The sequence below is a fragment of the Scomber scombrus genome, unplaced genomic scaffold (assembly GCF_963691925.1).
Source record: "Scomber scombrus unplaced genomic scaffold, fScoSco1.1 SCAFFOLD_99, whole genome shotgun sequence".
NCBI classification, from domain to species: Eukaryota; Metazoa; Chordata; class Actinopteri; order Scombriformes; family Scombridae; genus Scomber; species Scomber scombrus.
In genome coordinates, this window is record NW_026910648.1 from 27528 (window position 1) to 50398 (window position 22871).

Genomic DNA, 22871 nt, shown 5'->3' on the forward strand with positions numbered 1-22871 from the left:
CCCCTACAAAAATTACCCCTCTTGCTGGAACCCCTCCCTCTTCTTCCGCTCTGAAACACAACCAGCTCCACTCTATGCAGATATTTCCTTGTTCCCTCCCCTTCACTGACCGTCAGTGTGAAATGGGTGTAACCAACACATGGTAATGTACGAGCTGACGAGCCCCATTCAGTGAAGATCAGCACATAAAAAGGAACAAAAGTTTGTTCTCAGTCTTATTTCTGTGCAGAGAAAGTGAAACTCACACATTCACTGACACGAGGAGAGATGGAGCAGAAAGGAGATAAGGTGTACAGAGAGACCTTTACCTGTACTATCTGTCTGGATGTACTGAAGGACTCAGTGACTATTCCCTGTGGACATACCTACTGTATGAACTGTATTAAATTACACTGGGATGGACAACGTCGGAGGAAGATCTACAGCTGCCCTGAGTGCAAACAGACTTTCAAACGGAGGCCTGTCCTGAAGAAAAACACCATGTTAGCAGGTTTAATGGAGCAGCTGAAGAAAGACACCATGTTAGCAGATTTAATGGAGGACCTGAAGAAGACTGGACTCCAAGCTGCTCCTGCTGATCAATGCAATGCTGGACCTGAAGATGTGGCCTGTGATGTCTGCACTGGGAAGAAGCTGAAAGCCTTCAAGTCCTGTCTGACGTGCTCAGCTTCTTACTGTGAGAATCACCTCCAGCCTCATTATATTGCACCTCCACTTAAGAAACACACGCTGGTGGAGCCCTCCAAGAAGCTCCAGGAGAACCATTGCTCTCGTCATGGTGAGGTGATGAAGATGTTCTGTCGTACTGATAAGAAATGTATCTGTTATCTCTGCTCTGTGGAGGATCATAAAGGCCACAACACAGTCTCAGTTGCAGTAGAAAGGATTAAGAGACAGAAACACCTGGAGGATTGTCTACATAACATCAAGGAGAGAGTCCCAGAAAAAATGAAAGAGGTGGAGCTGCTTCAACAGGAGTTGGAGGCCATCAATGTCTGTTCTGATATAGCAGTGGAGGACAGTGAGAAGGTCTCCAGTGAGCTGATCCGTCTCGTCCAGAAAAGAAGCTCTGAAGTGAAGCAGCAGATCAGATCCCAGCAGGAAACTGAAGTGAGTGGAGTCAAAAAGCCTGAGGAGGAGCTACAGCAGGAGATCACTGAGCTGGAGAATGAATACGCTGAACTGATGAAGCTCTTATACACAGAGGATCACAACCAGTTTATACACAACTACCCCTTACCGTCACAACTCAGTGAACCTATAATGACTTACAAAGCTGTTCCTCAGAGATACTTTCAGGTGTTGGCAGCAGCTGTGACAGAGCACAGAGTTAAACTCCAGGACATCCTGAAGGACGGATGGACAAACATCTCACTGACTGAAGTAGATGCTCTGCTGCCACCACTAGAGCCAAAGACCAGAGCTGAGTTCTTGAAATATTCACGTAAAATCAGTCTGGATCCAAACACAGCAAACGCACATCTGTTATTATCTGAGGGGAACAGAAAAGCAGAACGTACAAGTCAACCACAGCCTTATCCTCGTCACCCGGACAGATTTGATTCATTTAGTCAGGTACTGAGCAAAGAGAGTCTGACTGGACGTTGTTACTGGGAGGTGGAGTGGAGCGGGAGATCGGTTAGTGTGGCTGTCGCATACAAGGATATAGTCAAAGATGAAAAAGAGTTTCGAAATGGATTTGCATTGAGTGACAAAAGCTGGGTTTGCTGTTTTGGAAATGACAGGCCTCCTACATTTGTGTTCAACTATAGCTCAGTTGACCTCTCAGGTCCTCAGTCATCCAGGATCGGAGTGTACCTGGATCACAGAGCAGGTATTCTGTCCTTCTACAGTGTCTCTGAAACCATGACTCTCCTCCACAGAGTCCACACTGTGTTCACTCAGCCTCTCCATGCTGGACTTTTCATTTGTCATGTAGGAGACACAGCTGAGTTGTGTAAACTCACATAGACAGAAATCACATCAGACGTTCATGTGTCAGATGTTCCTCCATGTTTCTGAGAGACTGTTACTTGTGGTGTTCTTTGTTCCAAAATGTTAGTTTCATGTCTGTTTTTATTCTACTTTAGTGTTTTAAACAGATTTAAAAAAGGAACCACAGATATTTTGTTGTTACCATATTTTAATTTAATTTAGAAACTGTAAGTTCTTGTACATAGCTGGCATTCTGCGTTAAGCTAACTGACTGTACATGATGTAATTGAACAGATTTTACTCATCACTTATTGTTGAAAAAAAAGCTAAAAGCTTCAGATTGTGTTCACAAAAGTATGTTACTGTCTTCATCTCAGGATTTCATTCAAAGCCTGTTGTCGACAATAACAGTTAATTTGTGCATTTAGTTAAAATAAAACAGATTAAACAGGATTAATTTGATTGAGTTTGATTGTAAAGAAGTTTCAATGATGCTATACAACAAGGGTCACCAGATAATCGGACTACAACAGTTATTTCAGGAAAATTAGTTTTTGCATATTTTTGGGGAATTTTATTGTGAAAAATCATCAATAGCGTTAATATTATACACTGTATACTCACCAAAATCATGCTACATAACAAGGGTCACCAGATAATCATACTACAACAGTCATATCAGAAAAATGTGTTTTTGCATATTTTTGGGGACTTTTATTGTGAAAAATCGTGAATAGCGTTAATATTATACAGTGTAGGATGACCAAAATCATGATACACAACAAGGGTCACCTGATAATCGGACTACAATATTTATTTCACAGAAATGTGTTTTTGCATATTTTTGGGGAATTTTATTGTGAAAAATCATCAATAGCGTTAATATTATACAGTGTAGGATGACCAAAATCATGCTACACAACAAAGGTCACCAGATAATCATACTACAACAGTTATTTCAGAAAAATTAGTTTTTGCATATTTTTGGGGAATTTTATTGTGAAAAATCGTCAATAGCGTTAATATTATATACTGTATACTCACCAAAATCATGCTACACAACAAGGGTCACCAGATAATCGTACTACAAAAGTTATTTCAGAAAAATTAGTTTTTGCATATTTTTGGGGAATTTTATTGTGAAAAATCGTCAATAGCGTTAATATTATACACTGTATACTCACCAAAATCATGCTACACAACAAGGGTCACCTGATAATCATACTACAACAGTTATTTCAGAAAAAAAAAATCTTTTTGCATATTTTTGGGGAATTTTATTGTGAAAAATCGTCAATAGCGTTAATATTATACAGTGTAGGATGACCAAAATCATGCTACACAACAAGGATCACCTGATAATCATACTACAACAGTCATTTCAGAAAAAGAATCTTTTTGCATATTTTTGGGGAATTTTATTGTGAAAAATCATCAATAGCGTTAATATTATACGGTGTAGGATGACCAAAATCATGATACACAACAAGGGTCACCTGATAATCATACTACAACAGTCATTTCAGAAAAAGAATCTTTTTGCATATTTTTGGGGAATTTTATTGTGAAAAATCGTCAATAGCGTTAATTTTATACACTGTATACTCACCAAAATCATGCTATACAACAAGGGTCACCTGATAATCATACTACAATAGTTATTTCAGAAAAAAAATCTTTTTTCATATTTTTGGGGAATTTTATTGTGAAAATTCATCAATAGCGTTAATATTATACAGTGTGGGATGACCAAAATCATGCTATACAACAAAGGTCACCAGATAATCGTACTACAACAGTTATTTCAGAAAATTAGTTTTTGCATATTTTTGGGGAATTTTATTGTGAAAAATCGTCAATAGCGTTAATATTATACAGTGTAGGATGACCAAAATCATGCTACACAACAAGGGTCACCTGATAATCATACTACAATATTTATTTCACAGAAATGTGTTTTTGCATATTTTTGGGGAATTTTATTGTGAAAAATCGTCAATAGCGTTAATATTATACACTGTATACTCAACAAAATCACGATACACAACAAGGGTCACCAGATAATCGGACTACAACAGTTATTTCAGAAACATTTTTTTTTGCATATTTTTGGGGAATTTTATTGTGAAAAATCATCAATAGCGTTAATATTATACAATGTATACTCACCAAAATCACGCTATACAACAATGGTCACCTGATAATCGTACTACAACAGTTGTTTCAGAAAAATGTGTTTTTGCATATTCTTGGGGAATTTTATTGTGAAAAATCATCAATAGCGTTAATATTATACAATGTATACTCACCAAAATCACTCTACACAACAAGGGTCACCAGATAATCGGACTACAACAGTTATTTCAGGAAAAGAAGAAAAATTTACATATTTTTGGGGAATTTAATTTTGAAATATCGTCAATAGCGTTAATATTATACAGTGTAGGATGACCAAAATCATGATACACAACAAGGAGTCACCAGATAATCGTACTACAACAGTTATTTCAGAAAAATGTGTTTTTTCATATTTTTGGGGAATTTTATTGTGAAAAATCGTCAATAGTGTTAATATTATACACTGTATACTCACCAAAATCATGCTACACAACAAGGGTCACCTGATAATCGTACTACAACAGTTATTTCAGAAAAATGTGTTTTTACATATTTTTGGGGAATTTTATTTTGAAATATCGTCAATAGTGTTAATATTATACAGTGTAGGATGACCAAAATCATGCTACACAACAAGGGTCACCAGATAATCGGACTACAACAGTTATTTCAGAAAAATGTGTTTTTGCATATGTTTGGGGAATTTTATTGTGAAAAATCGTCAATAGCGTTAATATTATACAGTGTAGGATGACCAAAATCATGATACACAACAAGGGTCACCAGATAATCGGACTACAACAGTTATTTCAGAAAAAATTGTTTTTGCATATTTTTGGGGAATTTTATTGTGAAAAATCGTCAATAGCGTTAATATTATACACTGTATACTCACCAAAATCATGCTACACAAAAAGGGTCACCTGATAATCGTACTACAATAGTAATTTCAGAAAAAAAAAAATCTTTTTGCATATTTTTGGGGAATTTTATTGTGAAAAATCTTCAATAGCGTTAATATTATACAGTGTAGGATGACCAAAATCATGCTACATAACAAGGGTCACCTGATAATCGTACTACAACAGTTACTTCAGAAAAATTAGTTTTTTGCATATTTTTGGGGAATTTTATTGTGAAAAATCATCAATAGCGTTAATATTATACACTGTATATTCACCAAAATCATGATACACAACAAGGGTCACCTGATAATCATACTACAACAGTCATTTCAGAAAAAATTGTTTTTGCATATATTTGGGGAATTTTATTGTGAAAAATCGTCAATAGCGTTAATATTATACACTGTAGGATGACCAAAATCATGCTACACAACAAGGGTCACCAGATAATCGTACTACAACAGTTATTTCAGAAAAATTTGGTTTTGCATATTTTTGGGGAATTTTATTGTGAAAAATTGTCAATAGCGTTAATATTATACAGTGTAGGATGACCAAAATCATGCTACACAACAAGGGTCACCAGATAATCGGACTACAACATTTATTTCGTAAAAATGTGTTTTTGCGTATTTTTGGGGAATTTTATTGTGAAAAATTGTCAATAGCGTTAATATTATACAGTGTAGGATGACCAAAATCATGCTACACAACAAGGGTCACATGATAATCATACTACAACAGTCATTTCAGAATAAAATAATCTTTTTGCATATTTTTGGGGAATTTTATTGTGAAAAATCGTCAATAGCGTTAATATTATACAGTTTAGGATGACCAAAATCATGCTACACAACAAGGGTCACCTGATAATCATACTACAACAGTTATTTCAGAAAAATGTGTTTTTGCATATTTTTGGGGAATTTTATTGTGAAAAATCGTCAATAGCGTTAATATTATACACTGTATACTCACCAAAATCATGCTATACAACAAGGGTCACCTGATAATCATACTACAAGTTATTTCAGAAAAATTTGTTTTTGCATATTTTTGGGGAATTTTATTGTGAAAAATCGTCAATAGCGTTAATGTTATACACTGTAGGATGACCAAAATCATGTTACACAACAAGGGTCACCTGTTAATCATACTACAACAGTTATTTCAGAAAAATTATTTTTTGCATATTTTTGGGGAATTTTATTGTGAAAAATTGTCAATAGCGTTAATATTATACAGTGTAGGATGACCAAAATCATGCTACACAACAAGGGTCACATGATAATCATACTACAACAGTCATTTCAGAAAAAAAACCTTTTTGCATATTTTTGGGGAATTTTATTGTGAAAAATCGTCAATAGCGTTAATATTATACAGTTTAGGATGACCAAAATCATGCTACACAACAAGGGTCACCTGATAATCATACTACAACAGTTATTTCAAAAAATTAGTTTTTGCATATTTTTGGGGAATTTTATTGTGAAAAATCGTCAATAGCGTTAATATTATACAGTGTAGGATGACCAAAATCATGCTACACAACAAGGGTCACCTGATAATCATACTACAACAGTTATTTCAGAAAAATGTGTTTTTGCATATTTTTGGGGAATTTTATTGTGAAAAATCATCAATAGCGTTAATATTATACAGTGTAGGATGACCAAAATCATGCTACACAACAAGGGTCACCAGATAATCGTACTACAACATTTATTTCAGAAAAATTAGTTTTTGCATATTTTTGGGGAATTTTATTGTGAAAAATCGTCAATAGCGTTAATATTATACAGTGTAGGATGACCAAAATCATGCTATACAACAAGGGTCACCTGATAATCATACTACAACAGTTATTTCAGAAAAATGTGTTTTTGCATATTTTTGGGGAATTTTATTGTGAAAAATCGTCAATAGCGTTAATATTATACAGTGTAGGATGACCAAAATTATGCTACACAACAAGGGTCACCTGATAATCACACTACAACAGTTATTTCAGAAAAATGTGTTTTTGCATATTTTTGGGGAATTTTATTGTGAAAAATCATCAATAGCGTTAATATTATACACTGTATACTCACCAAAATCATGCTATACAACAAAGGTCACCTGATAATCATACTACAACAGTTATTTCAGAAAAATGTGTTTTTGCATAGTTTTTTGGTAATTTTATTGTGAAAAATCATCAATAGCGTTAATATTATACAGTGTAGAATGACCAAAATCATGCTACACAACAAAGGTCACCAGATAATCGGACTACAATAGTCATTTCAGAAAAATGTCTTTTTGCATATTTTTGGGGAATTTTATTGTGAAAAATCATCAATAGCGTTAATATTATACAGTGTAGGATGACCAAAATCATGCTACACAACAAGGGTCACCTGATAATCATATTACAACAGTTATTTCAGAAAAATGTGTTTTTGCATATTTTTGGGGAATTTTATTGTGAAAAATCGTCAATAGCGTTAATATTATACACTGTATACTCACCAAAATCATGCTACACAACAAAGGTCACCTGATAATCGGACTACAACAGTTATTTCAGAAAAATGTGTTTTTGCATATTTTTGGGGAATTTTATTGTGAAAAATCGTCAATAGCGTTAATATTATACAATGTAGGATGACCAAAATCATGATACACAACAAGGGTCACCTGATAATCATACTACAAACACTTATTTCAGAAAAATGTGTTTTTGCATATTTTTGGGGAATTTTATTGTGAAAAATTGTCAATAGCGTTAATATTATACACTGTATACTCACCAAAATCATGATGTACAACAAGGGTCACCTGATAATCGGACTACAACAGTTATTTCAGAAAAATGTGTTTTTGCATATTTTTGGGGAATTTTATTGTGAAAAATCATCAATAGCGTTAATATTATACAGTGTAGGATGACCAAAATCATGCTACACAACAAGGGTCACCTGATAATCACACTACAACAGTCATATCAGAAAAATGTGTTTTTGCATATTTTTGGGGACTTTTATTGTGAAAAATCGTGAATAGCGTTAATATTATACAGTGTAGGATGACCAAAATCATGATACACAACAAGGGTCACCTGATAATCGGACTACAATATTTATTTCACAGAAATGTGTTTTTGCATATTTTTGGGGAATTTTATTGTGAAAAATCATCAATAGCGTTAATATTATACAGTGTAGGATGACCAAAATCATGCTACACAACAAAGGTCACCAGATAATCATACTACAACAGTTATTTCAGAAAAATTAGTTTTTGCATATTTTTGGGGAATTTTATTGTGAAAAATCGTCAATAGCGTTAATATTATATACTGTATACTCACCAAAATCATGCTACACAACAAGGGTCACCAGATAATCGTACTACAAAAGTTATTTCAGAAAAATTAGTTTTTGCATATTTTTGGGGAATTTTATTGTGAAAAATCGTCAATAGCGTTAATATTATACACTGTATACTCACCAAAATCATGCTACACAACAAGGGTCACCTGATAATCATACTACAACAGTTATTTCAGAAAAAAAAAATCTTTTTGCATATTTTTGGGGAATTTTATTGTGAAAAATCGTCAATAGCGTTAATATTATACAGTGTAGGATGACCAAAATCATGCTACACAACAAGGATCACCTGATAATCATACTACAACAGTCATTTCAGAAAAAGAATCTTTTTGCATATTTTTGGGGAATTTTATTGTGAAAAATCATCAATAGCGTTAATATTATACGGTGTAGGATGACCAAAATCATGATACACAACAAGGGTCACCTGATAATCATACTACAACAGTCATTTCAGAAAAAGAATCTTTTTGCATATTTTTGGGGAATTTTATTGTGAAAAATCGTCAATAGCGTTAATTTTATACACTGTATACTCACCAAAATCATGCTATACAACAAGGGTCACCTGATAATCATACTACAACAGTTATTTCAGAAAAAAAATCTTTTTTCATATTTTTGGGGAATTTTATTGTGAAAATTCATCAATAGCGTTAATATTATACAGTGTGGGATGACCAAAATCATGCTATACAACAAAGGTCACCAGATAATCGTACTACAACAGTTATTTCAGAAAATTAGTTTTTGCATATTTTTGGGGAATTTTATTGTGAAAAATCGTCAATAGCGTTAATATTATACAGTGTAGGATGACCAAAATCATGCTACACAACAAGGGTCACCTGATAATCATACTACAATATTTATTTCACAGAAATGTGTTTTTGCATATTTTTGGGGAATTTTATTGTGAAAAATCGTCAATAGCGTTAATATTATACACTGTATACTCAACAAAATCACGATACACAACAAGGGTCACCAGATAATCGGACTACAACAGTTATTTCAGAAACATTTTTTTTTGCATATTTTTGGGGAATTTTATTGTGAAAAATCATCAATAGCGTTAATATTATACAATGTATACTCACCAAAATCACGCTATACAACAATGGTCACCTGATAATCGTACTACAACAGTTGTTTCAGAAAAATGTGTTTTTGCATATTCTTGGGGAATTTTATTGTGAAAAATCATCAATAGCGTTAATATTATACAATGTATACTCACCAAAATCACTCTACACAACAAGGGTCACCAGATAATCGGACTACAACAGTTATTTCAGGAAAAGAAGAAAAATGTACATATTTTTGGGGAATTTAATTTTGAAATATCGTCAATAGCGTTAATATTATACAGTGTAGGATGACCAAAATCATGATACACAACAAGGAGTCACCAGATAATCGTACTACAACAGTTATTTCAGAAAAATGTGTTTTTTCATATTTTTGGGGAATTTTATTGTGAAAAATCGTCAATAGTGTTAATATTATACACTGTATACTCACCAAAATCATGCTACACAACAAGGGTCACCTGATAATCGTACTACAACAGTTATTTCAGAAAAATGTGTTTTTACATATTTTTGGGGAATTTTATTTTGAAATATCGTCAATAGTGTTAATATTATACAGTGTAGGATGACCAAAATCATGCTACACAACAAGGGTCACCAGATAATCGGACTACAACAGTTATTTCAGAAAAATGTGTTTTTGCATATGTTTGGGGAATTTTATTGTGAAAAATCGTCAATAGCGTTAATATTATACAGTGTAGGATGACCAAAATCATGATACACAACAAGGGTCACCAGATAATCGGACTACAACAGTTATTTCAGAAAAAATTGTTTTTGCATATTTTTGGGGAATTTTATTGTGAAAAATCGTCAATAGCGTTAATATTATACACTGTATACTCACCAAAATCATGCTACACAAAAAGGGTCACCTGATAATCGTACTACAATAGTAATTTCAGAAAAAAAAAAATCTTTTTGCATATTTTTGGGGAATTTTATTGTGAAAAATCTTCAATAGCGTTAATATTATACAGTGTAGGATGACCAAAATCATGCTACATAACAAGGGTCACCTGATAATCGTACTACAACAGTTACTTCAGAAAAATTAGTTTTTTGCATATTTTTGGGGAATTTTATTGTGAAAAATCATCAATAGCGTTAATATTATACACTGTATATTCACCAAAATCATGATACACAACAAGGGTCACCTGATAATCATACTACAACAGTCATTTCAGAAAAAATTGTTTTTGCATATATTTGGGGAATTTTATTGTGAAAAATCGTCAATAGCGTTAATATTATACACTGTAGGATGACCAAAATCATGCTACACAACAAGGGTCACCAGATAATCGTACTACAACAGTTATTTCAGAAAAATTTGGTTTTGCATATTTTTGGGGAATTTTATTGTGAAAAATTGTCAATAGCGTTAATATTATACAGTGTAGGATGACCAAAATCATGCTACACAACAAGGGTCACCAGATAATCGGACTACAACATTTATTTCGTAAAAATGTGTTTTTGCGTATTTTTGGGGAATTTTATTGTGAAAAATTGTCAATAGCGTTAATATTATACAGTGTAGGATGACCAAAATCATGCTACACAACAAGGGTCACATGATAATCATACTACAACAGTCATTTCAGAATAAAATAATCTTTTTGCATATTTTTGGGGAATTTTATTGTGAAAAATCGTCAATAGCGTTAATATTATACAGTTTAGGATGACCAAAATCATGCTACACAACAAGGGTCACCTGATAATCATACTACAACAGTTATTTCAGAAAAATGTGTTTTTGCATATTTTTGGGGAATTTTATTGTGAAAAATCGTCAATAGCGTTAATATTATACACTGTATACTCACCAAAATCATGCTATACAACAAGGGTCACCTGATAATCATACTACAAGTTATTTCAGAAAAATTTGTTTTTGCATATTTTTGGGGAATTTTATTGTGAAAAATCGTCAATAGCGTTAATGTTATACACTGTAGGATGACCAAAATCATGTTACACAACAAGGGTCACCTGTTAATCATACTACAACAGTTATTTCAGAAAAATTATTTTTTGCATATTTTTGGGGAATTTTATTGTGAAAAATTGTCAATAGCGTTAATATTATACAGTGTAGGATGACCAAAATCATGCTACACAACAAGGGTCACATGATAATCATACTACAACAGTCATTTCAGAAAAAAAACCTTTTTGCATATTTTTGGGGAATTTTATTGTGAAAAATCGTCAATAGCGTTAATATTATACAGTGTAGGATGACCAAAATCATGCTACACAACAAGGGTCACCTGATAATCATACTACAACAGTTATTTCAAAAAATTAGTTTTTGCATATTTTTGGGGAATTTTATTGTGAAAAATCGTCAATAGCGTTAATATTATACAGTGTAGGATGACCAAAATCATGCTACACAACAAGGGTCACCTGATAATCATACTACAACAGTTATTTCAGAAAAATGTGTTTTTGCATATTTTTGGGGAATTTTATTGTGAAAAATCATCAATAGCGTTAATATTATACAGTGTAGGATGACCAAAATCATGATACACAACAAGGGTCACCAGATAATCGTACTACAACATTTATTTCAGAAAAATTAGTTTTTGCATATTTTTGGGGAATTTTATTGTGAAAAATCGTCAATAGCGTTAATATTATACAGTGTAGGATGACCAAAATCATGCTATACAACAAGGGTCACCTGATAATCATACTACAACAGTTATTTCAGAAAAATGTGTTTTTACATATTTTTGGGGAATTTTATTGTGAAAAATCGTCAATAGCGTTAATATTATACAGTGTAGGATGACCAAAATTATGCTACACAACAAGGGTCACCTGATAATCACACTACAACAGTTATTTCAGAAAAATGTGTTTTTGCATATTTTTGGGGAATTTTATTGTGAAAAATCATCAATAGCGTTAATATTATACACTGTATACTCACCAAAATCATGCTATACAACAAAGGTCACCTGATAATCATACTACAACAGTTATTTCAGAAAAATGTGTTTTTGCATAGTTTTTTGGTAATTTTATTGTGAAAAATCATCAATAGCGTTAATATTATACAGTGTAGGATGACCAAAATCATGCTACACAACAAAGGTCACCAGATAATCGGACTACAATAGTCATTTCAGAAAAATGTCTTTTTGCATATTTTTGGGGAATTTTATTGTGAAAAATCATCAATAGCGTTAATATTATACAGTGTATACTCACCAAAATCATGCTACACAACAAGGGTCACCTGATAATCATACTACAACAGTTATTTCAGAAAATTGTGTTTTTGCATATTTTTGGGAAATTTTATTGTGAAAAATCGTTAATAGCGTTAATATTATACACTGTATACTCACCAAAATCATGCTATACAACAAGGGTCACCTGATAATCGGACTACAACAGTTATTTCAGAAAAATTTGTTTTTGCATATTTTTGGGGAATTTTATTGTGAAAAATCGTCAATAGCGTTAATATTATACAGTGTAGGATGACCAAAATCATGCTACACAACAAGGATCACCTGATAATCATACTACAACAGTTATTTCAGAAAAATGTGTTTTTGCATATTTTTGGGGAATTTTATTTTGAAATATCGTCAATAGTGTTAATATTATACATTGTATACTCACCAAAATCATGCTACACAACAAAGGTCACCAGATAATCGGACTACAACAGTCATTTCAGAAAAAAAAACTCTTTGCATATTTTTGGGGAATTTTATTGTGAAAAATCGTCAATAGCGTTAATATTATACACTGTATACTCACCAAAATCAAGCTATACAACAAGGGTCACCTGATAATCTACTACAACAGTTATTTCAGAAAAATGTGTTTTTGCATATTTTTGGGGAATTTTATTTTGAAATATCGTCAATAGTGTTAATATTATACAATGTATACTCACCAAAATCATGCTACACAACAATGGTCACCTGATAATCATACTACATCAGTTATTTCAGAAACATTTATTTTTGCATACTTTTGGGGAATTTTATTGTGAAAAATCGTCAATAGCGTTAATATTATACACTGTATACTCACCAAAATCATGCTACACAACAAGGGTCACCTGATAATCGTACTACAACAGTTATTTAAAACATTTTTTTTTTGCATATTTTTGGGGAATTTTATTGTGAAAAATCGTCAATAGCGTTAATATTATACAGTGTAGGATGACCAAAATCATGCTATACAACAAGGGTCACCAGATAATCATACTACATCAGTTATTTCAGAAAAATGTGTTTTTGCATATTTTTGGGGAATTTTATTGTGAAAAATCATCAATAGCGTTAATATTATACAGTGTATACTCACCAAAATCATGATACACAACAAGGGTCACCTGATAATCATACTACAACAGTTATTTCAGAAAATTGTGTTTTTGCATATTTTTGGGAAATTTTATTGTGAAAAATCGTCAATAGCGTTAATATTATACACTGTATACTCACCAAAATCATGCTATAAAACAAGGGTCACTTGATAATCATACTACAACAGTCATTTCAGAAAAAAAAACTTTTTGCATATTTTTGGGGAATTTTATTGTGAAAAATCGTCAATAGCGTTAATATTATACACTGTATACTCACCAAAATCATGCTACACAACAAGGGTCACCTGATAATCGTACTACAACAGTTATTTAAAAAAAAAATGTTTTGCATATTTTTGGGGAATTTTATTTTGAAAAATCGTCAATAGCGTTAATATTATACAATGTAGGATGACCAAAATCATGCTACACAACAAGGGTCACCTGATAATCATACTACATCAGTTATTTCAGAAACATTTATTTTTGCATACTTTTGGGGAATTTTATTGTGAAAAATCGTCAATAGCGTTAATATTATACACTGTATACTCACCAAAATCATGCTACACAACAAGGGTCACCTGATAATCGTACTACAACAGTTATTTAAAACATTTTTTTTTTGCATATTTTTGGGGAATTTTATTGTGAAAAATCGTCAATAGCGTTAATATAATACAGTGTAGGATGACCAAAATTATGATACACAACAATGGTCACCTGATAATCATACTACATCAGTTATTTCAGAAAAATGTGTTTTTGCATATTTTTGGGGAATTTTATTGTGAAAAATCATCAATAGCGTTAATATTATACACTGTATACTCACCAAAATCATGCTACACAACAAGGGTCACCTGATAATCGGACTACAACAGTTATTTCAGAAAAATGTGTTTTTGCATATTTTTGGGGAATTTTATTGTGAAAAATCGTCAATAGCGTTAATATTATACAGTGTAGGATGACCAAAATCATGCTATACAACAAGGGTCACCTGATAATCAAACTACAACAGTCATTTCAGAAAAAAAAACTTTTTGCATATTTTTGGGGAATTTTATTGTGAAAAATCGTCAATAGCGTTAATATTATACAGTGTAGGATGACCAAAATCATGCTACACAACAAGGGTCACCTGATAATCATACTACAACAGTCATTTCAGAAAAAATGTGTTTTTGCATATTTTTGGGGAATTTTATTGTGAAAAATCATCAATAGCGTTAATATTATACAGTGTATACTCACCAAAATCATGCTATACAACAAGGGTCACCTGATAATCGGACTACAACAGTTATTTCAGAAAAATTTGTTTTTGCATATTTTTGGGGAAGTTTATTGTGAAAAATCGTCAATAGCGTTAATATTATACACTGTAGGATGACCAAAATCATGCTACACAACAAGGGTCACCTGATAATCATACTACAACAGTTATTTCAGAAAAATGTGTTTTTGCATATTTTTGGGGAATTTTATTTTGAAATATCGTCAATAGTGTTAATATTATACATTGTATACTCACCAAAATCATGCTACACAACAAAGGTCACCAGATAATCGGACTACAACAGTCATTTCAGAAAAAAAAACTTTTTGCATATTTTTGGGGAATTTTATTGTGAAAAATCGTCAATAGCGTTAATATTATACACTGTATACTCACCAAAATCAAGCTATACAACAATGGTCACCTGATAATCTACTACAACAGTTATTTCAGAAAAATGTGTTTTTGCATATTTTTGGGGAATTTTATTTTGAAATATCGTCAATAGTGTTAATATTATACAATGTATACTCACCAAAATCATGCTATACAACAATGGTCACCTGATAATCGGACTACAACAGTTATTTCAGAAAAAAAAACTTTTTGCATATTTTTGGGGAATTTTATCGTGAAAAATCGTCAATAGCGTTAATATTATACACTGTATACTCACCAAAATCATGATACACAACAAGGGTCACCTGATAATCGGACTACAACAGTTATTTCAGAAAAATTTGTTTTTGCATATTTTTGGGGAAATTTATTGTGAAAAATCATCAATAGCGTTAATATTATACAGTGTAGGATGACCAAAATCATGCTATACAACACGGGTCACCTGATAATCGTACTACAACAGTTATTTCAGAAAAATTTGTTTTTGCATATTTTTGGGGAATTTTATCGTGAAAAATCGTCAATAGCGTTAATATTATACAGTGTAGGATGACCAAAATCATGCTACACAACAATGGTCACCTGATAATCATACTACATCAGTTATTTCAGAAACATTTATTTTTGCATACTTTTGGGGAATTTTATTGTGAAAAATCGTCAATAGCGTTAATATTATACACTGTATACTCACCAAAATCATGCTACACAACAAGGGTCACCTGATAATCGTACTACAACAGTTATTTAAAACATTTTTTTTTTGCATATTTTTGGGGAATTTTATTGTGAAAAATCGTCAATAGCGTTAATATTATACAGTGTAGGATGACCAAAATCATGCTACACAACAAGGGTCACCTGATAATCATACTACAACAGTCATTTCAGAAAAAATGTGTTTTTGCATATTTTTGGGGAATTTTATTGTGAAAAATCATCAATAGCGTTAATATTATACAGTGTAGGATGACCAAAATCATGATACACAACAAGGGTCACCTGATAATCGTACTACAACAGTTATTTCAGAAAAATGTGTTTTTGCATATTTTTGGGGAATTTTATTGTGAAAAATCGTCAATAGCGTTAATATTATACAGTGTAGGATGACCAAAATCATGATACACAACAAGGGTCACCTGATAATCATACTACAATAGTCATTTCAGAAAAATTAGTTTTTTGCATATTTTTGGGGAATTTTATTGTGAAAAATCGTCAATAGCGTTAATATTATACAATGTAGGATGACCAAAATCAAGCTATACAACAATGGTCACCTGATAATCATACTACAACAGTTATTTCAGAAAAATTAGTTTTTTGCATATTTTTGGGGAATTTTATTGTGAAAAATCGTCAATAGCGTTAATATTATACAGTGTAGGATGACCAAAATCATGCTACACAACAATGGTCACCTGATAATCATACTACATCAGTTATTTCAGAAACATTTATTTTTGCATACTTTTGGGGAATTTTATTGTGAAAAATCGTCAATAGCGTTAATATTATACACTGTATACTCACCAAAATCATGCTACACAACAAGGGTCACCTGATAATCGTACTACAACAGTTATTTAAAACATTTTTTTTTTGCATATTTTTGGGGAATTTTATTGTGAAAAATCGTCAATAGCGTTAATATTATACAGTGTAGGATGACCAAAATCATGCTACACAACAAGGGTCACCTGATAATCATACTACAACAGTCATTTCAGAAAAAATGTGTTTTTGCATATTTTTGGGGAATTTTATTGTGAAAAATCATCAATAGCGTTAATATTATACAGTGTATACTCACCAAAATCATGATACACAACAAGGGTCACCTGATAATCGTACTACAACAGTTATTTCAGAAAAATTAGTTTTTGCATATTTTTGGGGAATTTTATTGTGAAAAATCATCAATAGCGTTAATATTATACAGTGTAGGATGACCAAAATCATGATACACAACAAGGGTCACCTGATAATCGTACTACAACAGTTATTTCAGAAAAATGTGTTTTTGCATATTTTTGGGGAATTTTATTGTGAAAAATCGTCAATAGCGTTAATATTATACAGTGTAGGATGACCAAAATCATGATACACAACAAGGGTCACCTGATAATCATACTACAACAGTTATTTCAGAAAAATTAGTTTTTTGCATATTTTTGGGGAATTTTATTGTGAAAAATCGTCAATAGCGTTAATATTATACAATGTAGGATGACCAAAATCATGCTACACAACAATGGTCACCTGATAATCATACTACATCAGTTATTTCAGAAACATTTATTTTTGCATACTTTTGGGGAATTTTATTGTGAAAAATCGTCAATAGCGTTAATATTATACACTGTATACTCACCAAAATCATGCTACACAACAAGGGTCACCTGATAATCGTACTACAACAGTTATTTAAAACATTTTTTTTTTGCATATTTTTGGGGAATTTTATTGTGAAAAATCGTCAATAGCGTTAATATTATACAGTGTAGGATGACCAAAATCATGCTACACAACAAGGGTCACCTGATAATCATACTACAACAGTCATTTCAGAAAAAATGTGTTTTTGCATATTTTTGGGGAATTTTATTGTGAAAAATCATCAATAGCGTTAATATTATACAGTGTATACTCACCAAAATCATGATACACAACAAGGGTCACCTGATAATCATACTACAACAGTTATTTCAGAAAATTGTGTTTTTGCATATTTTTGGGAAATTTTATTGTGAAAAATCGTTAATAGCGTTAATATTATACACTGTATACTCACCAAAATCATGCTATACAACAAGGGTCACCTGATAATCGGACTACAACAGTTATTTCAGAAAAATTTGTTTTTGCATATTTTTGGGGAATTTTATTGTGAAAAATCGTCAATAGCGTTAATATTATACAGTGTAGGATGACCAAAATCATGCTACACAACAAGGGTCACCTGATAATCATACTACAACAGTTATTTCAGAAAAAAAAAATGTTTGCATATTTTTGGGGAATTTTATTGTGAAAAATCATCAATAGCGTTAATATTATACACTGTATACTCACCAAAATCATGATACACAACAAGGGTCACCTGATAATCGGACTACAACAGTTATTTCAGAAAAATGTGTTTTTGCATATTTTTGGGGAATTTTATTGTTAAAAATCGTCAATAGCGTTAATATTATACAGTGTAGGACGACCAAAATCATGCTACACAACAAGGGTCACCTGATAATCATAATACAACAGTTATTTCAGAAAAATGTGTTTTTGCATATTTTTGGGGAATTTTATTGTGAAAAATCGTCAATAGCGTTAATATTATACAGTGTAGGATGACCAAAATCATGCTACATAACAAGGGTCACCAGATAATCGGACTACAACAGTTATTTAAGAAAATAAATGTTTTTGCATATTTTTGGGGAATTTTATTGTGAAAAATCATCAATAGCATTAATATTATACACTGTATACTCACCAAAATCATGCTACACAACAAAGGTCACCTGCTAATCATACTACAACAGTTATTTCAGAAAAATGTCTTTTTGCATATTTTTGGGGAATTTTATTGTGAAAAATCGTCAATAGCGTTAATATTATACACTGTATACTCACCAAAATCATGCTACACAACAAGGGTCACCAGATAATCGGACTACAACAGTTATTTCAGAAAGATTTGTTTTTGCATATTTTTGGGGAATTTTATTGTGAAAAATCGTCAATAGCGTTAATATTATACAGTGTAGGATGACCAAAATCATGCTACACAACAAGGGTCACCTGATAATCGGACTACAAAAGTTATTTCAGAAAAAAATCTTTTTGCATATTTTTGGGGAATTTTATCGTGAAAAATTGTCAATAGCGTTAATATTATACAGTGTATACTCACCAAAATCATGATACACAACAAGGGTCACCTGATAATCATACTACAACAGTTATTTCAGAAAAAAAATATCTTTTTGCATATTTTTGGGGAATTTTATTGTGAAATATCGTCAATAGTGTTAATATTATACAGTGTAGGATGACCAAAATCATGCTACACAACAAGGGTCACCTGATAATCATACTACAACAGTTATTTCAGAAAAATGTGTTTTTGCATATTTTTGGGGAATTTTATTGTGAAAAATCGTCAATAGCGTTAATATTATACAGTGTAGGATGACCAAAATCATGATACACAACAAGGGTCACCTGATAATCGTACTAAATCAGTTATTTAAAAAAAATGTGTTTTTGCATATTTTTGGGGACTTTTATTGTGAAAAATCGTCAATAGCGTTAATATTATACAGTGTAGGATGACCAAAATCATGATACACAACAAGGGTCACCTGATAATCACACTACATCAGTCATATCAGAAAAATTTGTTTTTGCATATTTTTGGGGAATTTTATTGTGAAAAATCGTCAATAACGTTAATATTATACAGTGTAGGATGACCAAAATCTTGCTACACAACAAGGGTCACCAGATAATCGTACTACAACAGTTATTTCAGAAAAATGTGTTTTTGCATATTTTTGGGGAATTTTATTGTGAAAAATCGTCAATAGCGTTAATATTATACAGTGTATACTCACCAAAATCATGCTACACAACAAGGGTCACCTGATAATCATACTACAACAGTTATTTCAGAAAAATGTGTTTTTGCATATTTTTGGGGAATTTTATTGTGAAAAATCGTCAATAGCGTTAATATTATACACTGTATACTCACCAAAATCATGATACACAACAAGGGTCACCTGATAATCGGACTACAACAGTGATTTCAGAAAAATTTGTTTTTGCATATTTTTGGGGAATTTTATTGTGAAAAATCATCAATAGCGTTAATATTATACACTGTATACTCACCAAAATCATGCTACACAACAAGGGTCACCAAATAATCGTACTACAACAGTTATTTCAGAAAAATGTGTTTTTGCATATTTTTAGGGAATTTTATTGTGAAAGATCGTCAATAGCGTTAATATTATACACTGTATACTCACAAAAATCATGATACACAACAAGGGTCACCTGATAATCATACTACAATAGTTATTTCAGAAAAAAAAACTTTTTGCATATTTTTGGGGAATTTTATTGTGAAAAATCGTCAATAGCGTTAATATTATACACTTTATACTCACCAAAATCATGCTATACAACAAGGGTCACCTGATAATCATACTACAATAGTTATTTCAGAAAAATGTGTTTTTGCATATCTTTGGGGAATTTTATCGTGAAAAATCATCAATAGCGTTAATATTATACACTGTATACTCACCAAAATCATGCTATACAACAAGGGTCACCTGATAATCATACTACAACAGTTATTTCAGAAAAAATTGTTTTTGCATATTTTTGGGGAATTTTATTGTGAAAAATCGTCAATAGCGTTAATATTATACACTGTATACTCACCAAAATCATGCTACACAACAATGGTCACCTAATAATCATACTACAACAGTTATTTCAGAAACATTAGTTTTTGCATATTTTTGGGGAATTTTATTGTGAGAAATCGTCAATAGCGTTAATATTATACACTGTATACTCACCAAAATCATGCTACACAACAAGGGTCACCTGATAATCGGACTACAACAGTTATTTCAGAAAAAAAAATAAATTTTGCATATTTTTGTGGAATTTTATTGTGAAAAATCGTGAATAGCGTTAATATTATACAGTGTATACTCACCAAAATCATGCTACACAACAAGGGTCACCTGATAATCGGACTACAACAGTTATTTCAGAAAAATGTGTTTTTGCATATTTTTGGGGAATTTTATTGTGAAAAATCGTCAATAGCGTTAATATTATACACTGTATACTCACCAAAATCATGCTACACAGCAAGGGTCACCAGATCATCGTACTACAACAGTTATTTCAGAAAAATGTGTTTTTGCATATTTTTGGGGAATTTTATTGTGAAAAATCGTCAATAGCGTTAATATTATACACTGTAGGATGACCAAAATCATGCTACACAACAAGGGTCACCAGATAATCGGACTACAACAGTGATTTCAAAAAAATTTGTTTTTGCATATTTTTGGGGAATTTTATTGTGAAAAATCATCAATAGCGTTAATATTATACACTGTATACTCACCAAAATCATGCTACACAACAAGGGTCACCTGATAATCATACTACAACAGTTATTTCAGAAACATTAGTTTTTGCATATTTTTGGGGAATTTTATTGTGAGAAATCGTCAATAGCGTTAATATTATACACTGTATACTCACCAAAATCATGCTACACAACAAGGGTCACCTGATAATCGGACTACAACAGTTATTTCAGAAAAAAAAAATTTTTTTGCATATTTTTGTGGAATTTTATTGTGAAAAATCGTGAATAGCGTTAATATTATACAGTGTAGGATGACCAAAATCATGCACACAACAAGGGTCACCTGATAATCGGATTACAACAGTTATTTCAGAAAAAAAAATAATTTTTGCATATTTTTGTGGAATTTTATTGTGAAAAATCGTGAATAGCGTTAATATTATACAGTGTATACTCACCAAAATCATGCTATACAACAAGGGTCACCTGATAATCGGACTACAACAGTTATTTCAGAAAAATGTGTTTTTGCATATTTTTGGGGAATTTTATTGTGAAAAATCGTCAATAGCGTTAATATTATACACTGTATACTCACCAAAATCATGCTACACAGCAAGGGTCACCAGATAATCGTACTACAACAGTTATTTCAGAAAAATGTGTTTTTGCATATTTTTGGGGAATTTTATTGTGAAAAATCGTCAATAGCGTTAATATTATACACTGTAGGATGACCAAAATCATGCTACACAACAATGGTCACCAAATAATCGTACTACAACAGTTATTTCAGAAAAATGTGTTTTTGCATATTTTTAGGGAATTTTATTGTGAAAGATCGTCAATAGCGTTAATATTATACACTGTATACTCACAAAAATCATGATACACAACAAGGGTCACCAGATAATCGGACTACAACAGTTATTTCAGAAAAATGTGTTTTTGCATATTTTTGGGGAATTTTATTGTGAAAAATCGTCAATAGCGTTAATATTATACAGTGTAGGATGACCAAAATCATGCTACACAACAAGGGTCACCAGATAATCGGACTACGACAGTCATTTCAGAAACATTTGTTTTTGCATATTTTTGGGGAATTTTATTGTGAAAAATCGTCAATAGCGTTAATATTATACAGTGTAGGATGACCAAAATCTTGCTATACAACAAGGGGTCACCTGATAATCATACTACAACAGTTATTTCAGAAAAAATTGTTTTTGCATATTTTTGGGGAATTTTATTGTGAA

At 31.7% G+C, this 22871-nt stretch overlaps 1 protein-coding gene across 1 annotated transcript; it reads left to right on the top strand.

Moving 5' to 3' along the window:
* Window positions 1-267: 267 nt before the first annotated feature.
* LOC133977157 (E3 ubiquitin/ISG15 ligase TRIM25-like) lies at window positions 268-1939 on the top strand. Its single transcript, XM_062415289.1, has 4 exons — window positions 268-490; window positions 530-1217; window positions 1290-1444; window positions 1884-1939. The coding sequence occupies exons 1-4, from the start codon at window positions 268-270 to the stop codon at window positions 1937-1939; spliced, it is 1122 nt and encodes a 373-aa protein (XP_062271273.1).
* The last annotated feature ends 20932 nt before the right edge of the window (window positions 1940-22871 follow it).

What these genes read in the sequence shown, in the direction of transcription:
- LOC133977157 (XM_062415289.1), top strand. Translation starts at nt 268, where the DNA reads ATGGAGCAGAAAGGAGATAAGGTGTACAGAGAGACCTTTACCTGTACT. An exon ending in GAAAAACACCATGTTAGCAG is followed by an intron (nt 491 to 529) that starts GTTTAATGGAGC and finishes CCATGTTAGCAG; the next exon opens with ATTTAATGGAGGACCTGAAG. An exon ending in TACACAGAGGATCACAACCA is followed by an intron (nt 1,218 to 1,289) that starts GTTTATACACAA and finishes TGTTCCTCAGAG; the next exon opens with ATACTTTCAGGTGTTGGCAG.